At 36.0% G+C, this 21,314-nt stretch overlaps 1 protein-coding gene across 2 annotated transcripts in view; it reads left to right on the forward strand.

Moving 5' to 3' along the window:
- The window catches only part of MAP3K1 (mitogen-activated protein kinase kinase kinase 1), a 62,269-nt gene extending 42,810 nt beyond the window's left edge, over positions 1 to 19,459 (forward strand). For both annotated transcript variants that reach the window (XM_065656574.1, XM_065656573.1), the window contains exons 5-20: positions 300 to 416; positions 923 to 1,071; positions 3,434 to 3,555; positions 4,326 to 4,407; positions 4,536 to 4,713; positions 5,474 to 5,764; positions 6,191 to 6,312; positions 7,300 to 7,391; positions 7,640 to 7,829; positions 8,150 to 9,431; positions 10,333 to 10,485; positions 11,841 to 12,003; positions 13,236 to 13,367; positions 14,349 to 14,491; positions 14,971 to 15,102; positions 16,819 to 19,459. In XM_065656574.1, the coding sequence (XP_065512646.1) occupies positions 300 to 416; positions 923 to 1,071; positions 3,434 to 3,555; positions 4,326 to 4,407; positions 4,536 to 4,713; positions 5,474 to 5,764; positions 6,191 to 6,312; positions 7,300 to 7,391; positions 7,640 to 7,829; positions 8,150 to 9,431; positions 10,333 to 10,485; positions 11,841 to 12,003; positions 13,236 to 13,367; positions 14,349 to 14,491; positions 14,971 to 15,102; positions 16,819 to 16,968 (3,498 nt within the window). In that variant the 3' untranslated portion in view covers positions 16,969 to 19,459. The remainder of the gene's footprint in view (positions 1 to 299; positions 417 to 922; positions 1,072 to 3,433; positions 3,556 to 4,325; positions 4,408 to 4,535; positions 4,714 to 5,473; positions 5,765 to 6,190; positions 6,313 to 7,299; positions 7,392 to 7,639; positions 7,830 to 8,149; positions 9,432 to 10,332; positions 10,486 to 11,840; positions 12,004 to 13,235; positions 13,368 to 14,348; positions 14,492 to 14,970; positions 15,103 to 16,818) is intronic.
- Positions 19,460 to 21,314: the final 1,855 nt, after the last annotated feature.

The following is a 21,314-nucleotide window of genomic DNA, read 5'->3' on the forward strand; positions in this document are numbered from 1 at the left end:
TAGCAATAGCTTTAGTTGATTTTAAAAGAATGACAAAATGGGAAGAAAAGACAGTTGAAAACTGGTGTAATAATTGTCTGCTTTTCCATATATTAATATATTTATGAATACTATTTTGGGAATTAACTTTTTCTGTAAGGCTATGTAAGAAGATGCCTATATTAAAAATATTTGCCATCAACTACTTTTTTTCTGGGTTGGGGGAGGGTAGTGTGTGTTCTATGAGGCACTTAAATATGGAAAAATTATCTACATCATTATCAATTCAGTAGAGCCTTAGCATATACTTTTCTTTGCAGACTTGTAGCTGTGGCCGTGGGACATTCTGCATTCATCTGCTGTTTGTTATGCTGCGAGTGTTCCAGCTTGAACCCTCAGACCCAATGCTCTGGAGAAAGACACTGAAGAACTTTGAGGTAATCAACTTCTAATAGATCTAATGGCAGATCTAAAACACACTGCAGATAAATGTTTTTAGAACATTATATTAAAAATGCTGAAAACTGTTGCTTTTGAAAGCAACTAGAATGTATGTTTTTAATTATATCTTTAATTCAGTCTCAAGAGCTCTGCAAGTAGGAAAAAAATAGCTGCAAATAAAAGACTAACTAAAAGAAGAGAGCTGTAGTTTAGTGAGTGATTCTAGTCATGGATTTTCTGTTCAAATTTGTATATCTGTCTCACTGATTAGCTGTGAAAGGAAAAAAGAACTAAGTATTCAGAAGTAATTGTGTGTATACTTAAACCTGTTACTTATTTTTAATAAGCAAGTACATTTTTGTTGCAAAGTGCTACGCATTATCGTGAAGGTGGATAGATTTTTTTTTTAGCAGTTGTTAAGCTTCAATAATAGTAATAGTGTTTTTAATTACAAGCTGCACATGCCATAAATACGACTGTTGCTATCTTTTTCTGATGTTAGGTTGAGAGTTTGTTCCAGAAATATCACAGTAGGCGTAGCTCGAGGATCAAAGCTCCATCTCGTAACACCATCCAGAAGTTTGTCTCACGCATGTCAAATTCTCATACATTGTCATCATCTAGTACTTCTACATCTAGTTCAGAAAACAGGTTAGTATTTTTCTAAAGGAATTAAGAGCTTTGTTCTGTGGTTTTCTTCTAATTTGGGAGATTTAGAGTCACCTACATTCTTGTTCAAAACTTCTTTCATTTCAAGCCATGTTAAGTCTCTGTATTTGCAAACAGTTGAGTCAAGCATACGTTAGTCACCATGGTACCAAGTGGGCGTATTTGCTTTGTAACTTCTGTTTGAAAAATAGTTGTGAAAAGAATTTTTTTGACCCTTTATGAATTTGGGGAACAAACTTCTGAAATATAAGTGCAAGCCTGAAGCATATATTAACTTAGGAAACCTATTTCGTATGCACTTGTTCAAATACAGCACTTGTGCAAATGTTGACAAATGAACAAACATGCTTTTTCCTTTTCTCTTATCCTACTATGGAGAAATACTTGTGCAGACAATATTCTGAAATATCTTTGGGTCAATGCACTGTGTTTGTGTAAACATAAATTAAAAAATAAGAAAGCATGTATTTAAAAAAAACACTTCATGTGAAATGAGTGATTAAATTAAGGAAGCTATTAAACTATTAGGACTCTTATAGTTTATACAATATATGCCTTATTTATCAATTTTAAGTGATATTTGCTTCTTTGTTTGGGGGTTTTGTTTGTTTGGTTTGTTGGGTTTTGGTTATTTATTTTTTCCCAACTTCTATTGTTTGAGTGCTTTTGCATGTTCTTTCCCTTGATTTTGAAAAGATATTAGTTAATTTTTTAAACAAGTAATTTGTGCATGCACTAGTTAGTGGGTGAACTAGGTGTCCTCTGGAGGGGTCAAACCCCAGAAGGCAACCTAAACTGAGGCTTTCTTTTGTATAAAGTGAAACCTGACATAAGGAGTATCTTGATATGTTACTTTGTGAAAATAACCATATAATTAGATGAATATATTCAGATAGGTGTATAATTCTGATTTACAGACTGTGACCTTAGTTTCCCATCATCTTTTACTTATTTTTCCAAATTGTCAAATAAATTCCATAAACAAAGCGGTTAAATACATAATCTATTCTGGAACTACTTATCTGGCAAGCCAGTTCCTTTAATGTGAATACCTTGTGTAGGAAAACTTTTTTTTTTATATAGTTGGCTTCACTGGAACTCTACTGCATTAGTTCTCTTTTTTGACAGGATGATTTTTTCAGTTATTTGCCAGTACACCTGATGTTTACTTCCTTGCATTACTGGTTCAATGAGAGAAGTTGCTATTTTGTGCAAGCCAAATCTTGCATAATATTAATATAAGTACTGGAGAACACTGAACATCAGATTCATTTGAGAGAAATAATTTTCGTTTACTAATTCTTCAAAAATAAGTTTTATTAATGCTTGTGTTTTTATACAGCTGTGGAAATGATTTTTTTACTGTAAGCTTATTTTTGTGGGTTTTTCAAGGATAAAAAATAGTGTCAACCATTTACAAGGAAACAGAAGTGAATATATGCATCTATGAACAATGTAGATACTAATAAATTTTATTTTAAAAATATCTTCATGAACAAAGACAGGGTTCTTGCAAACGTTTAGACACACAAATTTTGATCATCTTGAATGTGTGCTATGAACAGCAAGAGTTTTGCACATTTAAACAATATTACAGAAGATTAAAATTTGTGGGTTTCACTGCATGTTGCTTAAGTTAATTTTATTTCTGGCAAAATCTCTGGTTGTATCCATTTAAAAATTAAGGTGAGGGTAAATAAAATGGAAGTAACATGTAAAACAGGGAAAATGTTAGAGCTCTTTTTTTAGATCTGCGTGTGACGTAGATACGTTAGTGTTCATGTGAATCTGGTGCATCCGTTTGTTAGTGGCAGAAAACTGAGTGGCTGTCTTCTGTTAATTTTTTGAGGTTTACATATGTTCATCAAATAGTAGTTACAGTTTCTTGTAATGGGCTAAAGACTACCTTGTGACTCAATACTCTGAAAGGAGTCTGGAAAAAATGTGGGTAGCTTTCAAAATATAAAAATTTCTTAGTTTTTCAGAACCAAATTACAAGTAAAAAAGTAAAGGTTGGTTTGTTTAAAGAAGCCTTAGGGGAAAAAAAGTAAGTGTCCAAGGCTGGGCCTTTCAGTCTCTAATTCGTATCTGACCTAGTTTGAAAAGATGTCATGCATTTTGTGGCTTTCCCTTTCATTTTGACAAAGTGTCATCTGTACTCAGTGCTTCTAAAAATGTTGTTGCTTACTTATTCAGTCCAAGGTTCAAGAAAATTATTCATTAATAGTCTATAGTTATTCAGAAGTGACTGTTCCAAACTGGAAGTTAATCTTTTTTTCACTGTTTAAGCCTGTTTTGAATTCTGCTATGCCACTTTTACAATCACAAATATCTATTTTTATAGTATGAAGGATGAAGAAGAACAAATGTGCCCCATTTGCTTGTTAGGCATGCTGGATGAAGAGAGCCTGACGGTGTGTGAAGACGGCTGCAGGAACAAGTTACACCACCACTGCATGTCAATATGTACGTTGTCATCTTTTGTCCAGTTAAGTTCTGGTGACTCTAAATATGCAAAAGTATTATAACTTAACATGTTTTCATTTGTGTGTTTTGTTTGGTTTTAAAAGTAAAAAAACCAGAAACCTACTCTTAAGTCATGCCTGGTAGCTCTTTGTGAGAGTTGGTGTCCTTCAAGTACTACTGATATGCCTTATTTTATCAGTTATTCACAAATCAAGTTTGTAATTTGACGCTTTGAGAAAGAAGTTAACTGCAGGGCTGGAGGTTTGGTCCTCTGAGTGAAAAGATTATGTCCAGTTAGGGCAAGATTAGAAACAGACTTTTATCCCTCTGTGACTTGTTGTTAGAACACATGAAAGTAATCTACTATCAGCTAAGATTATACAGTGAATTGTGGAGTATGCTTACATACTACATTAAATAAAGTTTAAAATGTATATATAAAAAAATAATTATACTTTGCTTTAACAAATAAAATTCCATCTCCTGTATCTTGATAATTTTGAAAAAGTATTGCCTATATTTGAGGTTCAAAAGGAACTGCATTTCAGTTCACAACTTTTAATATTAATTGTAGTGCTACACCAAAGCATTTCTGCATGCAAAAATGTTTAAGTGCCCATATTTATCTGGCTGCTGCAAATGGCTCAGTTCAGAAGCTTTTATCCTGAAACTGACATTCTTCAGTAGAATGTAGAAATAGTAATACTATCTTCTTCTGGTTTTATACACTGTAAAACTGGAGTATCTGTTGTCCTGTTGCTCTGTTCCAGGGGCAGAAGAATGCAGAAGAAACAGAGAGCCACTTATATGTCCTCTTTGTAGATCTAAATGGAGATCTCATGATTTCTACAGGTAATGATTCAATCTGCATTTCACAAACTATCTATTTCTGGATCCTTAGTTGATTGTTCCTAAATATGCTGATTTATTGCAGTGAATGTTTCATTCGTTAATCCATTTTATTTGTTGTTAATCTGTAGTCATGAATTGCCAAGCCCTGTGGATTCTTCTGTTCTCCGTGTGGTTCAGCAACAAACTCAGCAGCAATCTACCGCTGGATCACAGAGAAGAACCCAAGATAGCAATTTTAACCTTACTCACTATGGGGTCCAGCAGATCCCTCCTGCCTATAAAGATTTAGCTGAGCCATGGATTCAGGTAATTTTAGTTTGTAAAAGAAGCTTCAAATGTAAAAACTGATTTCAAAATTATTTGCTAGATTTGTCAGATCAAGAATTCAAAAATTTATTCTGAATCCCATCAGCTTTATAGTTTCTTATGGGAAATAATTGTATCAGAAGGCTTTCCAGTCTCGTTTTGACTGGGATTTCAGTTTTGGACTTCATATCAGGCCTCATATTAAAGGTCCATGTAATAAAATGTAGTATTCTTACCTCTAGTTTTGATTGTGCAAGTGTCACATAAGTACAAAGTTGCTACTCACTGTTACCCAAGTTGTGCTGCAGGAGCTGAACATCCTAAATAACCTCTAGAGCTTAGAGGTGGGTTCAGTTGAGCAGGGCTCACACACTTAAAAGTGAGAGAGCTTGTATTGCTTGTATTTCTGCTGCAATATTTGCTTGGTGTAGCCAAGTCTTGGTTTAAGAGTTGTTTACGTCGACATCTAGAAACAAACTGCATACTGAATAATTAAAATTCAGAGTGAATGAAGCCATCCATACAGTCATCCTCCCACTTCTCTTAACAGTTTTTGGAGAACTGATGACTTACCACTTAGGATATTTCATTTATACCACAGAATCTTTTTAAGACACCTTGTGACACATTTTTGTTACGAGACTTCTTAAGGTGGTTTTTCACCAGAAACATTTCTTCGCAATTTTCATTGTTCTTCTTAGGTACTTAAGTTTCAATATTATTCAGTTTGACTCCTGTAATGTTGCTTTTTCCTTGGCAGGTATTTGGAATGGAGTTAGTTGGCTGCTTGTTTTCCCGAAACTGGAATATACGAGAGATGGCACTTAGACGTCTTTCCCATGATGTTAGTGGTGCTCTATTACTGGCAAATGGTGAAAGCACTGGAAATTCTGGAAGTAGCAATGGAAACAACACAAGTGCTGGAGCTCTGGGAGCAGCTAGTGGGTCAGCTCAGACCAGTATCTCAGGAGATGTGGTGGTGGAATCCTGCTGCAGTGTGCTCTCTATGGTCTGTGCCGACCCTGTCTACAAAGTGTATGTTGCTGCTTTAGTAAGTAGCTCATTTACTTGTTGTATTATAGAAATTTTGAAGTTATTTCATTTTTGAAAGGGAGGAGATAATAAGTCGGGAGTCCTAGTTATTTTGTTGAACACCACTGACTTAAGTTGTAACCATCATCTAAAAGTGGGATGTACAAAATCCTCAGCAAAAGGGAAATGGCATGGCTTCACTGGCCAAGTACAAGGAAATGCTTGCTACACCACTAAGTATTAACAGTACTTGTATGACTAGGTTCTTTCCAATCTCAAAGAATACGTGACTAATTCTAACAGTGAATAGGCAATAAGCTATTTATCCCTTGAACATTTCGCTGATATTTTACATGCAATTTATATAAAACTATTTACAACCATTTAAAAAAAAAAATTGTACCTAATTTGATTTCATATGTATTGCTTTTTTGCTTTCTTTTAGAAAACTTTAAGAGCCATGCTGGTATATACCCCCTGTCATACTTTGGCAGAGAGGACTAAACTACAGCGACTTCTCAAGCCAGTTGTAGAGACAATATTAGTTAAATGTGCAGATGCCAACAGGTATGGTGTCTCATGAACTTCAGATTCATTTTGGATTGTTACTGACATGCCTTTAAGCTTCATTTGTTACTATTTATGTGGATCTAGGAGACTGTTTGTAGTTGGTGGTGAAAGAAAATGTGTGGATCATAAGTATAAATACATCATGTTTTTGTTAACGTCTAATTGCTACCAACAAACTTCTGTCTTGAAAGACATAGGTTTTGAAGGCACCTGATTGTATTTTTCCAGCACTTACAGATCTGAAATGATACTTTGCTTTCAAAAGGCCTTTTTTCCCCCCGTAATATGAAGGAACATGTTAGGTACAGTCAGCCATCCCCTCCACCTCAGTTGTTATTGCTTTGATCTAATTCTCATGACTCACCTTTAAACAGTCAGCAAGTACTGATCATGTACATTTCCTGTTGTACATCTGTGTCATGAAGTGTTAGCATAACACTTCTACTTTTTATTTTACAGTGTAGTGTTAGGAGATGGCTATTCTGAGTGAATGGCCTTGGCGTTTCTGGCCGAAGTAGGCCTTGTCTTCCTGTCCTGAGCTACCCGCTTTGTTCTGCCAGATGCAGAAGTCTACCAGCTTGATTTTTGTCTCTAAGCAGCATTTCTTCTGAAACTGCAGCTAGAGGTGCCCTGGCAGTAGTCTAGCAATAGAATAGCTAATGTTGAAGGAATAAGTGAGATAGAACTGTTCCTTGCATTACTGGATTCCTGGATTTGGCCTGTTGTTGCAAGATGACATCCTTTTTGGGTTTATTTATTAGTGATGAACACGACATTTCTGGAAGTATCTTTGTGAAAAAAAAAAAGTCACAACTATTGTTAGCTTACAGGTAGATGATTATAGAAATGTATTGGAATAAAGTAATGTGAAAGCATTTTCCATGTTTAATTTCAAAGTAATGGCTATTGAAATGTAATGATTAGGACATTTTTCCTTCAAAGCATCTGCTAAGAGAGTTATTTTTTTGTTTTAATTTCTTACAGTCGAACAAGTCAACTTTCTGTTTCAACACTATTGGAGATGTGTAAAGGCCAAGCGGGCGAGCTGGCAGTTGGGAGAGAAATACTTAAATCTGGTAATAATAGGTCTTTATGTATAATTGAATTGTAATTACAAGCAAATATACTGGAGTGTTTTAAATCTAATACAGGATTTATCTGATATCAACATGGCAAAGAGAACAGTGTTTCTCCGTGCCGTTTGGGAGGAGGGTGATTTGGGCACACAATATGTATTTCTGAATGATACAGTTCCGATCCTTATTTCGATCAGAATTTAGAGTGTGAACATATCTAACCCTTATTTTATCAACCTTTCTTATAGGCTCCATTGGTATTGGTGGTGTTGAATATGTCTTAAATTGTATTCTCGGAACCCAAATTGAATCTAGCAACTGGCAAGCGCTACTGGGGCGACTTTGTCTAATAGACAGACTTCTGTTGGAATTTCCTGGTGACTTTTATCCCCACATTGTCTGTGGAGATGTTTTACAGGCTGATACCGTAGTAGACAGGTACTTGCTTTACACTACGTGACTATTATTCTTGGTAGATGAATGCATTATAGGTGATTTCTTAAAAAAAAAAAAAAAAAATTGTTGTAATTCATGGAAACAAATAATATGTATTTATATGCAAAAGTGCACTTACTTTACAGAGTAAATGGTTGCCTTTTTTAAAAATCTTCTGACCAGTGAGTCAAATTTGAGCACCAGTGCAGCAATAAGTCTCTATTGCAGAAGTGACAGCGAAATACATTATCTTGAAATGGCTTTCTTGACACTAGTTAACTAGAGTATATGAGTGTATAAAACACCTCTTTTCTTTTTTTTAGGTATAAGAAGCTTCTCTCTCTCTTAACTTTCGCCTTGCAGTCAATTGATAATTCACACTCAATGGTTGGTAAGCTATCACGAAGAGTATTTTTGAGTGCAGCAAGAATGGTGGCAAGAGTGCCCCATGTTTTTCTAAAGCTGTTAGAAATGTTAAGTGTGACGAGCTCATCTCATTATGCAAGGATGCGTCGACGTCTGATGGCAATAGCAGATGAAATGGAAATTGCAGAAGCCATCCAGCTAGGCATGGAAGAAGTGCACTCTGGGGAATGTCGACATGAAGACTTTTTACAGTTACCTGTACCAGATAACTCTCCAGAAGCTACAGAAAGTAATACTCCTAACAATACTGTCCAGTTATCAGGGAAAAGTGGGAATGGTTTAAGTGATAAAAAACTGAGTGCCAGTCCAGAGGACATTTCTGAGATGCTGGCTGGCCTTGCTGTGGGACTTCCTGTTTCATCAGTAACCACTGAGCAACCAAAGCCAGCCATTCAAACAAAAGGAAAACCCCACAGTCAGTATTTGAACTCTTCTCCCTCATCTAGTCATTCCCAGTCACTGTTCCCAGCACTTCTGTCTCCTTCAAACCCATCTGTGCCAGCTGGCACTGTAACAGATGTCTTGAAGCTTAGACCTCAGGGATTTGTTCCCTGCAAAGTGCCCTCACCTTCTCCTCAAACGCAGCGGAAGCTTTCTCTTCAGTTTCAGAGAAATTGTTCTGAAAATAAAGAACCAGATAAACTTTCTCCAGTTTTTACCCAAGCCAGGCCATTGCCATCCAGTCACATACACAGGCCAAAGCCATCACGACCCACCCCAAGTGATGTGAACAAGCAGGGAGAAACCTCAAAAAACAGTATGACACTTGACCTGAATGATATTTCACAGTGCGATGGCAATAGCAGTAGTAGTAGTAGCAGTGCAGTTATACCAAGTGAAGAGACAGTGTTCACACCAGTAGATGAGAAATGCCGATTGGATGTTAATGCAGAGCTCAATTCCAGTATTGAGGACCTACTAGAGGCGTCCATGCCAACAAGTGACGGCACAGTTACATTCAAGTCTGAAGTTGCAGTTCTTTCTCCTGAACGAGCAGAAAATGATGATACTTACAAAGATGATGTAAATCATAATCAAAAATGCAAGGAAAAGATGGAAGCTGAAGAGGAGGAAGCTTTAGCTATTGCTATGGCAATGTCAGCATCTCAAGATGCCCTGCCAATAATTCCCCAACTACAGGTCGAAAATGGTGAAGATATCATAATCATTCAGCAGGATGTAAGTATACATATGGCAATTTAGTATAAGTGAAAGTTGAGATTCACTGAGTTTATGAAGCAGTGCTGTTGTATTTCCAAAGTTAGGACAGTTCCCTGTCCTCAGAGTTGGAGTATGAAGAGTCTACCAGTTGAGAGTGCTAACAGAACACTTCCATGGTTATTAACAACTTAGAGAAGGTATTTGGAAGAGAAACACCATGTAATGTACCAGCCTTTAAAATGGCAAAGAAGGAAGTGGAGAAGTGGGGAAACCAGGAATGAGAACAAAGTTTTTAATTAAGCAGGAGTAGAACCATACTGAGTCTTAATGCTGATTTACTTTGGAGGCAATCGTGCAAAACCAAACTAGTTTTGGGGAAAAAAAAGGCAGAGTTGAAAGAGATCTTGTTGTCAGTACATCTCAGGCAAGAAAATGTGAGATACTTTAGAAGTGAGAAAAAAATATATTTGCAAATAGACAATAGCACAAGAAAAAGGAATGTTTTATTTGTGATCCTTTGCATGAGGTAATAAAATGTGAAACATAAAATGGGAGAAATACATTAAGTATAAAACGTGACTTTGCTTGTTTTTACTATAGGTGCTAACTAAAACCTTGACTAGACATGAGATCAAGAATAGGAAAAGAGTCTTGCTTGTATTCATGTCCTTAAATCTTGCCTTTCACCTTCAGGTGGTAACGTAGAGGAGGCTCTTTGTTTTTACATGCAGTAGGAGTATGTGGATTTACAGAATACACTGGTGTTCTGGTCTCAGCTGAAACATCTGTAACGTGCAGTACAAAGAACTGTAAGGGAGAGGAGAGACACATAAGCTTGGGTATTTCATAACCTTCCAGAATGTCTACATCTTAAATGCATGCTGGCAAACATGGAATTGTTTTGGAATTTAATTTGCAGACACCAGAAACTCTGCCTGGACATACCAAAGCAAAACACCATTACAGAGAAGATGCAGAATGGCTTAAAGGTCAGCAGATTGGTCTTGGAGCTTTCTCTTCCTGTTACCAAGCTCAAGATGTAGGAACAGGGACATTAATGGCTGTAAAACAGGTAAATACCTCAAATACTTGAATATGTTGTGCTTGTTCTTCGATATTTCCTTGGAATATTAAATATAAAAACTCTCTGCTCTCACAGACTTCTTGTGTTCCATGCTTCCTCTGTTCCCTGTAATGTGTTCTCACATACTACATAATAATACCATGCACATAAAGACTTTTTAACGTAATATTTACAATTCTTTTCTCTTATCCTTAGAATGGGGAAAAAAACCCCACTGTACTTTTTTTATATGACCATTTACTGTCATAGTTCTCCAAATGCATTTTTACTTCCATCAAGTTCATAAATCAGTGACAGAGTTAGGAATGGAGCCCAGATCTCTTGATTCTGAATTGATGCCCTCTTTGCAGGGTAGTTGTTAAAAGTAGTTTCCTTGAACTTGCCAAGCTTTTTTTTCCCCTAAAACAGTTTAAGCAGAGGAAATACGGTTGGATGCTTGTTTCTTCTGATCAACATCCAACTTAGAGGCAAGTATTTTTAATACTTAAATTAATAGATACAGAAGCGTGACTGAGAAAAGTGGCCTAAACACACATGCTTCGCTCAAGATTTTTGAAGGTTCTAGATATGAGTAAATCTTTCACCCTTAGGCTGCCCTAGGTCTGAATCAGTGTTACCAACACAGAAGGAATCCTAGTCCTGATATTTTTTCATTAATTATAGAATTAACTTATACCTATGGAATCAAGCAATTTCAAAACATTTAATGAGAGAAGGAATATCTGTCATCAGCTATTCCTTCATTAAAACTCCTCTGTGAAAGAGCAGGACTGTCCATGTAGTCCTTGAGGCTCTTCCTGAATAGATGATGATGATTCTGATGCCTGGGGGAAATTCTCTGCACCATGCCATTGTTTCAGATTTAGTGTGGATCAGAGCTGGAGTTGGCTCCAGTTCTATTACAGGACTTCTGATCTGCTTTTTCCACCCCTCCCTTTGAATATCTGGGATAAGAGATTTAGTTGTGAAACTAATAGCATGGTTAAACTGGTAAAAATCTTACAAATAACAACACTGTCAGAATCCTGTTTCAGGCATTATCTTCTTTTTCTTCAACATCTGGAAAAAATATGTATTTTTTCCTAGTTTAAGCAGAGTAGGGTGAAGAAGGAAGTTTCCCCACTCCATACTTGGAGAGATTTTTTTGTTGGTATTTTCCCATAAGATCACTCTTAATTTTCTCTGATTGTCTCACATGTTCTCAGCTGAAAGGTCTTGAGGTAAAAGAATGCTTGCCATTTCCACATAATGAAAAGGAATGAAAACCCTTGTTATTGTACTGAAGGGCTGTTATAGGACTGGTAATTATGTAAGGTAAATCTGAATACCGTATTTCAAAACAGGTGACATATGTCAGGAACACATCATCTGAGCAAGAAGAGGTAGTTGAAGCACTGAGAGAAGAAATAAGGATGATGAGTCATCTGAACCATCCTAACATTATTCGAATGTTGGGTGCTACATGTGAGAAGAGCAACTATAACCTCTTTATTGAATGGATGGCAGGTAAACAATTACTATGCCAAAGAAAATGAAAGTATAAGTTAACTGTTGAACTATGTAGTTTCATGCTGTATTTTGCATCACTTCAGTTTCCAAATTCGTATTTTCACAGCTGTTGGTAACCCGCATAAAGTTCTACTTACAGAACAATTCAAGTGGTCATAGGAATATCCTTACTGGTACATACTTTTTTTGATTTGGTGAGCCCCGAACAAAAATTCTACTACTTTTTCCTCAATTTCTGAATCTAAACAAGGATTTGGAAACTGAGACAGGCACTTCAGTTGGAAATACATCAAACTGTTGCATGTTTAGTGTACCTGTGTAACTTTAAGTTATTATTAAAAATAACTTTGCTATCCTTTTTTAAAAAAGGATCTTTATTAATTTTATGGGATTGTATATCGTTGCCATCCTACTACTAAGACCAGATTTGGTGTTTGATACATCTTTCTTTTGTGTACAAGAAAGCATTGCACTTTAACTCACATTCTTTGGCAGAAACCACTTAGCAATACCAGAGTGCTAACAAACAAAGCCCAAGTAAGTGTTATTACAAGCAATAGTACAGAAAAATATTTTCTCAAAACTAAAGGTGTTTAACTTTTTAAAAGTTTTTTTTTCTGAAATAGTATTATTTAGAGAATGAAATGTCAGGATTTGTCTTTACCTCCTTCAAGCCCAGGTTATATTAGAATACTTTCAGAGTCACAATGGAAATGCAAAATCTTGAGGATCTGTGTACCAGTTTTGGAAAACAGAGTAAGATGCTGCTTTTCCCTACTTGTCTACTTGCCTCTATATATTGGTACTTAGATGGTATCAAAACTAAATTACAATCTTCAGAGTGAATGCTTACCAGAGGCTGTGTGTATCTATTGTCCCAAAGAAATGTAGTGTTCTGCTGCTTAAATGTTAATGCAAAATGCAAATAAATATGTGTAGTGTTTTTTCAGAACAATACTTTGTACACTAGGGGACTTGTACATTCTTCTAAGGAAGTATAAAATTATTAGGAAACATGAAGACTTATGTCTTTAATGTGTATACTTCCAGGTAGAAAGTAATTAAGTAACTGAGTATATTATGTTTTGCCTATGAAAATTTTTAATGTCAGTGTGGGGAGAAATCTAGTTATAAATTAGGAATACCAATACAGAGTTCCAATGCAGTTCTGCATTCTACTAATACAAAGCAAAAATGTTGATAAAATGATATTTTTTTTAATCTCCTAGGGGGTTCAGTTGCTCATTTGTTAAGTAAATATGGAGCCTTCAAAGAATCGGTTATTATTAATTACACAGAACAGCTGTTACGTGGCCTTTCTTACCTCCATGAGAATCAGATAATCCACAGAGATGTTAAAGGTGAGAATTATTTAGAAAGTCTCTTTAAAAGGAATATTCAGAAAGCAGTGTCTGTTTTGGCTCGACACCTATTCTTCTCTCAGATGCCATTTCAAGAGTGGTATTTCTGTTGGGTTTTTCTGATTATTCTTAATATTCTTTAGTTTCTGAAATTACTCAGAATGTTCTTAGCATACTTGGGGATATTTGCTACCTGTGCTGATAGTTTAGAAAAACTGGTTTTCTCAATTTGTTCAAATAAAATATGAAATTGCCATATAGCTTTAAAGATTGCTAGTTAAATTAATGTAAATGTTTATACTGAAATCATAGTAAAATCTGTGAAAAAGCCAAGATGAAGAGATCAGGCTTATAATGTTAAGGAGTATTGTTTTCTTCCTTCATTGTAATTGAACATAAATACAGTTGTACTGTGTGTGAGCAAAATGTGGACATTATTGGGAAATACCAGTCTTACTAAACCTTTCCCTTTAATGTCACCATAGCTATCCAAGAACTGGAGAGATATCCAGATCAGTAGCAACAGCAATGGCAAATATTTGTCTTTAATATTTCCTCCTTAAAATAGGAAAACTTTCAATTGTTCTGTAATTCTCTTCCAGACATCTCAAAGTTGCTTAAGGATGAAATAAGTTTAAATTTCACAGGGAGCTGCAGGCAATGAAAACCTGGGCTTTTAGGTCACCGCTTTCTTTCATTATTCCGTTTCCAGGCGTTGTTCCAGAATCCTGTGTTTGCCTTACTTTGAAAGTTTGATTGCTTCCCTCAAATCTCTTGGACAGCCTCCAGCTGTGTGCAGTGTCATTCAGGCATAATGTGACATTATTAGACTTTGTCCTTGATTTCTAGATTTCCTTGATATTGGGGTTGGGGAACAGCAACCTATTCATAGTTTTGAAGTGGAGGGAGGAAGAATGTCTGTTCATCCTTTTGCCTTTAATAGAAAGCCAACTAGCAGTATTTTTATTATGCTGTTGACAGGTGCCAATTTGCTAATTGACAGCACAGGTCATAGATTAAGAATTGCTGATTTTGGAGCTGCAGCCAGGTTGGCATCAAAAGGAACTGGTGCTGGGGAGTTTCAGGGACAGTTGTTGGGAACTATTGCATTTATGGCACCGGAGGTAAGAAACCAGTTTTGGAAGTTACTTCAAAGTTTGTTTGAACTCTTTAAGATAATTCATACAACCAAATAACAGAAAATTGCTGTAAATGCTTCAAATGCCTTTTCAATATATTTGTCCTAAAGAATAGGAATGACTGCAACATGGTGATAATTACATTTCTTTCTCACTGTTGAAGTTGTTTTAAGTAGTTTGTTACAAGATATATCTGTCATAAGTGTTGTTACTAAAGCCCAAATGACCATTTGGTCAAAAGCTAACTATTACAAAGTATTTTGCTTTGCTCTTTCATCAGGAATTTTATTTACTAGTTCTCTACAGCTGTATAAATCTTATTGCATTTACATCACTGATCACTCTCTTAACCCGAAGTATCAATCAGAATGCCCTTGGTTGATGATTTTTTATTCATCTAAATTACTTAGAGTTACAACACTTTGAAGTGGTTAATCTGAGCTTTGTTCTGTTCGTCTGTTCAGGTTCTGAGAGGTCAGCAATATGGTAGGAGCTGTGATGTGTGGAGCGTTGGCTGTGTTGTTATAGAAATGGCTTGTGCTAAACCTCCCTGGAATGCAGAGAAACACTCCAATCATCTTGCTCTGATATTTAAGGTGAGGTATTTTGTTGCTACCGATACGCTATAAGAGAAGGTGACTAATTTCATATGCAGCAATGTGAATTTTAGAAAAGTATACAAGTAGTAGAGGTTGTTGCAATAGCTGTTCTTTATATTGGAGCTGCTTCTACAAAATCAATACTGATACCAACAAAATCATACTTGCTTGTTAAAAAAAAGAAAGCTACCAACACAATAACATGCAGAAAAAACTCCGACATATAAATACATAGTATAACAGGCTGAAAAAAAAATAGAGTTGATCTTGACTCTATGCAGAAGGCCGGGATTTGAATTCTTTCTTAAAGTCCTGTGAAATATGGAAGCAAAAGTAGTTTTCTACTGTAAAACGTTTCTGTGTGTATTCGTATTTCATAGTGGGGAATGTCTTTTGGTAAAAACCTGGTGTTTGACATTTGGATTTTTGCTGAAAGATATTGGCCATTATGCCATGCTATATATAAATATTTCCCCTCTCTTTTCTAGGTCATGTATTATGGCATTCATATGTCTTACTGAAACCAATTAGGTACATTTAATTCTAAAAGTCTAGTTAAACTGTAGGTGTGAATGAAGAAAATACTACCCCAGGTGGAGAAAGTGATTATTAGTGTCTTCACTAGCATGTTGAGAAAGTGTTTCCGCAAAACAGAACTAGCACAGCAGTATTCAAATACAGAATCGTAGAATAGTTTGGGTTGGAAGGGACCTTCAAAGCTCATCTACTCCAACCCTCCTGCAATGAGCAGGGACATCTTCAGCTAGATCAGGTTGCTCAGAGCCCCGTCCAGCCTGGCCTGGAATGTCTCCATGGATGGGGCATCTACCACCTCTCTGGGAAACCTGTGCCAGTGTCTCACCACCCTCATTGTAAAAAAAATTCTTCATCATGTCTAGCCTGAATCTGCTTTCTTTAATTTAAAACGATTACCCCTTGTCCTGTCATAACAGGCCCTGCTAAAAGGTGTGTCCCCATCTTTCTCATAGGCTCCTTTTAAGTGCTGAAAGGCCACAATAAGGTCTCCCCGACCTTAAGTTCTAATTATGTTCTAATTAAGTACAAATCATTTGCGATAAGAGATGTGATTGTCTTGGTTCTGTGTGTGAATCTGGTGGTACTACCCTAGTGTTCCCAATCATCTTGCTTGATTTGGTTTAGAGATGATAAAATTAACTTGGTTGGGAGTGATCTGCATCTGAAGAAGATTGCTTTTTGGGGTGGTTGCAGAAATAGAGTACGGACAATGCAAGAGAGCATACCCAGCTTAACGTACCATAATGTAATGTCATTTAGCTTAATGTATCTCCATGTTGACTTACGCCAGTTAACAGTAATGGCAACTACTAGTGTAAAGAATACCTGTATGTGTGACGTAAGAGCTTGTCTTACAGCCTGCTCACCAGGTGGCCACTGCAGAATCTTGCTGTGAGAAGAAAATTTAGAGAGAAGTACAAGGAGAGGGGCAGACCGTGAAAGGCAATAGAACCCATGTTATTCGGTAAAGAGGCATATGGGCAACTTAAGACCCATTTTATAAAATTGAAGCAGTGATGTAATCTTCAACTGCAGTAGGAAAGAACACTAAATGGAGAAAAGCTCATAAATATAACTTACCAGCTGAAAATTATGAGCTTATGGAAGGTTTTTCATGTAGGAGAAGGGGGCTTAAAAATCACTGACTTTTAAAAAAGTTATTTTCTGTTTGTTTAGATTGCTAGTGCAACTACTGCTCCATCAATCCCTACACATCTGTCTCCTGGCCTGAAAGATGTGACTCTTCGGTGTTTAGAACTTCAACCTCAGGACAGGCCCCCGTCAAGGGAGCTGCTGAAACACCCAGTCTTCCGTACTACATGGTAGCTACTTACATGTAAGGCTGATATATTGAAGATGATGCTACTGAATACATGATAACTGTTTTGCAGTGCAGTTAAGCACAGCACATTGTATTATTCTGCTGGCCTTAAGGATAGATACATCAAGGACTTAAGGCCAATGGAGAACCCTACCTAAGTATGTGATTTACAAATCGAGATCTTTACCTAAGCTCAATATGCAACATTTCACAACTTGTGCAGAGATTTGTAAACCGTGCCTTTTCAAACATCTGGCTTTATGTGAACACAAAAGCATTTTTCCTTAATCTGCATGATTATTTAGCAGATAAGTGATTTTTATTTTATTTGGAGCACTTTTTCAGCAATATTAGCAGCTGAGAGGCTCAGGATCTGTTTTAATATAGCAATCACTGTTCCATTTCACATCATGTAAATGTAAGCAGAAGGTTCTGCGATTAGTCAGTTTTCAGCACTGGTTAAAAGGAAATTCTGTATCTGTCCCTTTTAATTATACAAAGTTCTCTGAGTTACAAATCCAAATGTTGACGGATACATTACAAAAACATTTTGCCTTCCTTAAAGCAAGAGCAGGCAGTTGTGGTTCCCTGCCCATTTGCTGCTGGCTGTGTAATTTCTTTTGAAATTAAAGTTTGTTTTCATTGTATTTTTAACTTTCAGGGAAAAATGGGGATATTTTTAAATAGTCTTTAGAAAAGATGCAAACTGTGTCATGGAACATCTTGCTGACACAATAGTTTTTATAACAGATTTTCTGGAAATCTGTAATAAATGCCACCTTCAACAAAGCAGTGTTGAAGGCTCTGATAGTATAGGTTATTATATTGTATTATTATATTATAAAACAGAAAAAAATATATTGTTCTGCATAAAACAACTTAGTCTGAATCATGCTAAAAGTTGTTGAGCCTTCTTTTCATATAGCAGTTTCTTCTGGCAAATCATGTAGAGAAGTTTCATGTGAAAGGCCCTAAACCCAGCTCCCATTAAACTTTATGGGAGACTTTGTCAGTGGGAGTAGGTGCCACCTATGAGCAAATCTCATTGTTTATGTAACAAAACTGAGGTCACAATCTCTACTGATAACAAGTTTTACCTGCTGTTTTCCTTCTGCCATACATCATCTATTTACTGTAGACATTAGTGATAATTTAATTTGAAAATGTTAAAAATATTACCATAAGAAAGGTATTTATTTTAATAAGAGATGAACTTGGACTTGAAAAGCAAGATAAAGTAAAATGTGAAGTAAAGCTTCACCTGTAGTGCAAAACTTGTTTTTAGCAGGTGTGTTTTTTTTAAAACAGGTTTTTAAAATTATTTTAAAGGCAGATTTTTAGATTCTGATGCATGTAATTCTGAAGGAAAATGGCAGCTTTTCTTTTGCTTTTTTAAAATGGGGATCTTTTTAAATCAAATACTGATTGTGTTTAATCCATTTGAAAAAAAAATACTGTTCTTGTTTTAACTCTTCAGAAGCCAGTTGGATTGTTTGTCTGAAATAGAATTGGTTATTTTCAAAGACTCAGGAGAAACTAAATAAGCTATAGTACATTAAAAATGTACGATACAAATTGGAAATAAAACATCTTAAAGATAAGTTTACAGGAATGATATTGCTCATACTAATAAAAAAAAAGCAGTGTCATTAGTTGTGAATATGTTTCTTTTGGAGATTTTACATTCCTTTGTTTTGGAAGACTGGCAGATTTTGAAGAGTTAAAAAGATAATACCGAAATGTGAAGTTTGGTAGCTCTAACTGTTTTGTACTTGACCTTTTTTTTTTTTTTTGACCACTTTAGAATTTCTCGTTCTAATAAGATTGTTTCCAAGTCTTTCTGTGTGCAAGCTTTAAAGGATGCACTCTTGCCAATTCATGTACTGGAAGATCACTTGTCAGATAAACACTATTTCTGGCAGAAATGTAAACTGTATAAACTGATGAACCTCAGCTAATCAGTATTACTTCATAGATCACCATGCCTACCACATTTCAAACTCAAACTGCCTCTAGGTGTCCAAATGCATTTGTTTGAGTTTGTTTGCATTTCCCTTGGCTTGCTGGTAATTGTGGTGTTTTTAAAATGCAGATGTGATGTAATATTCTTATTTTCTTTGGATCAAAGCTGGACTGAAAATTGTATTGTGTAATTATTTTTTTGTGTTCTTAATGTTATTTGGTACTTAAGTTGTAAATAACGTCTACTGCTGTTTATTCCAGTTTCTACTACCTCAGGTGTCCTATAGAGTTTCTTCTACCAAAGTTCACTTTCACAATGAAATTATATTTGCTATGTGATTGATTCCTAAGACTTCCAGGGCTTAAGGGCTAACTTCTATTAGCACCTTACTGTGCAAGCAAATTTTGCAGAAATCTCTGGGTTAAGAAATTTGGCTTCATTGTATCCTTTGTTATTTTAAATATATCAAGATATTTTAATTAAAAGTTTTTACCCCATTGAACCAATTTTATATAGTATAATTTGTACCTATTTTGGTGGGTTTTGTCTTTATAGTAAATAAAAGCTTTTGAACAAATGTTGTCCTCTGCTAATTGTAACATAAATATGTTCAATTTACTGATGCAAATAAAATATTTCAGGTACACTACACTATTTATACACAATTTCATATGTAACACTTCATATATAAAGACTTAGTTTCTAATATTAAATGACACATATGAATGAATGAGTATTGGCTGGTGTATCTTGGGTGCATCCATAAAGAATGCTTAGATAAAAGGCAGCAACAAACTTTTTTTTTTAATCTTTTTTAACAATAGGAACTTGTCTTACAACAGCACAGTGTCTATGAACCTCACTTGCCTTATGCCCTTAGATCGAACGTTAAATGTCTAAATTTTGCATTACTGCAAGTGTAACTATTAGTTACCAAGGCAGGCAAGTTGATTTCGTTGGATTGGTTCTGTAGCCATTGAGGTGTATCTTGGAAGTTAAATCTGCTATTCTGTTGCTTATTCTGTTGCTTGTGATTTAAGCAGACAACACAAGCCTGTCCTTATTCAGGCAATCTGAACATGCATTGCAAAGCTAGGGCTTGTCGCAGTTGTTTGTCTCTCTCCTGATTTTTTTGATATTTTTAAAATTAATCAGATTTTAGACAGTTAAATTCAAGTGTCCTGTAGCCTTTTTTGTGACTACAAAATTGTACATTTTGAAGGATTGCTCTCCTGGTAATTTCCATTACTTGTGTGACTTCCTGCAAATAGAGATGAACACAAAAATCACTAGCGAAAAATGGTAGCAGAAGTCTTCAGATAAATTCTAATATTTGATTTTTAAAATCAGAAAAATGTACTAACTGAAATGTCAAGAAGGAATATACATGGCAAGGATTAAATAAAAGATAAATTGAGTGTAATGTATCTTCCATGATTTGGTTTACTCTAGAACTCCTGAGTCTTACTGTGTGGTAGTTCCTTTTTAGGAACAAAGGATAGCAGGCATCACCTGTCCTCACCAGCTGGCAGTACATGTGAAAGACACCTACTTAGAGAGCCAAATGTCTTCATTTGCAAAGGGTATGTTCAGTTCTCCTGCGGACAAATAGTAAGCAATGCCCGTTTTGGTTTATCCGGTGGGAATAATGTTACAATCAGTGTTCTACATGACAGTCACGGGTTGAAGTATTACAGTGTTTGAAAGGTAACGGTTGCTTCCAGAATGTGGAAGCTAGAGCGTCACGAGGATCATGTATTTCATCTCAGCAGGCAACTTGTACGCGTGGCTGTTCTGACCCAACTTCCCACCTCCCAAGACACTATTTCCCTTACTAACTTTTCTCTTCTTGCGTTGTCTTGCTTGCTGGACTGAATCATGCATGTGACAGTCTTGCTTTTAAAAGGTACAGTATGCAAGTACTGTGGTGAAACGTGCATGTTGTTCTCTCATTATGGCACACAGCCGCTGAAACCCAGAATTTAAGTTGAGGATGGAGAGCTTTCTTCCCTGTCACTTCCAACCAAGCCCAGAAGATGGCAGGAAAGCATTTCCAGCCAGCTGAGGGTTTCCCTGAGGTACTGTACCATTTCCTTTTATTTGTCTCAATTATTTCAGTTTGCAATATATCATCACTCAGTTCTTGTTCTCAGAAAATATGTGCAAGGCCAACAATAGAATTAAAGCGAACATAGAGTAAATCAAGGCAATTTATAAATATTTGCAAGGCTCTGAGATGGGAAGTTAGTTCTGCTTGTTGCATTGCTTTGGTGGAACTGGCTCACAAAATCCCAAAGTCTTGGCAAGAGTTCGGGTCCAGATGCAGGGGTATAAACCTTGACAGTGATTTCAGGTGTGATTTCTCTGTTCATCCCAAAAAACAAATCT

The sequence above is a fragment of the Caloenas nicobarica genome, chromosome Z (assembly GCF_036013445.1).
Source record: "Caloenas nicobarica isolate bCalNic1 chromosome Z, bCalNic1.hap1, whole genome shotgun sequence".
Taxonomy (NCBI): domain Eukaryota; kingdom Metazoa; phylum Chordata; class Aves; order Columbiformes; family Columbidae; genus Caloenas; species Caloenas nicobarica.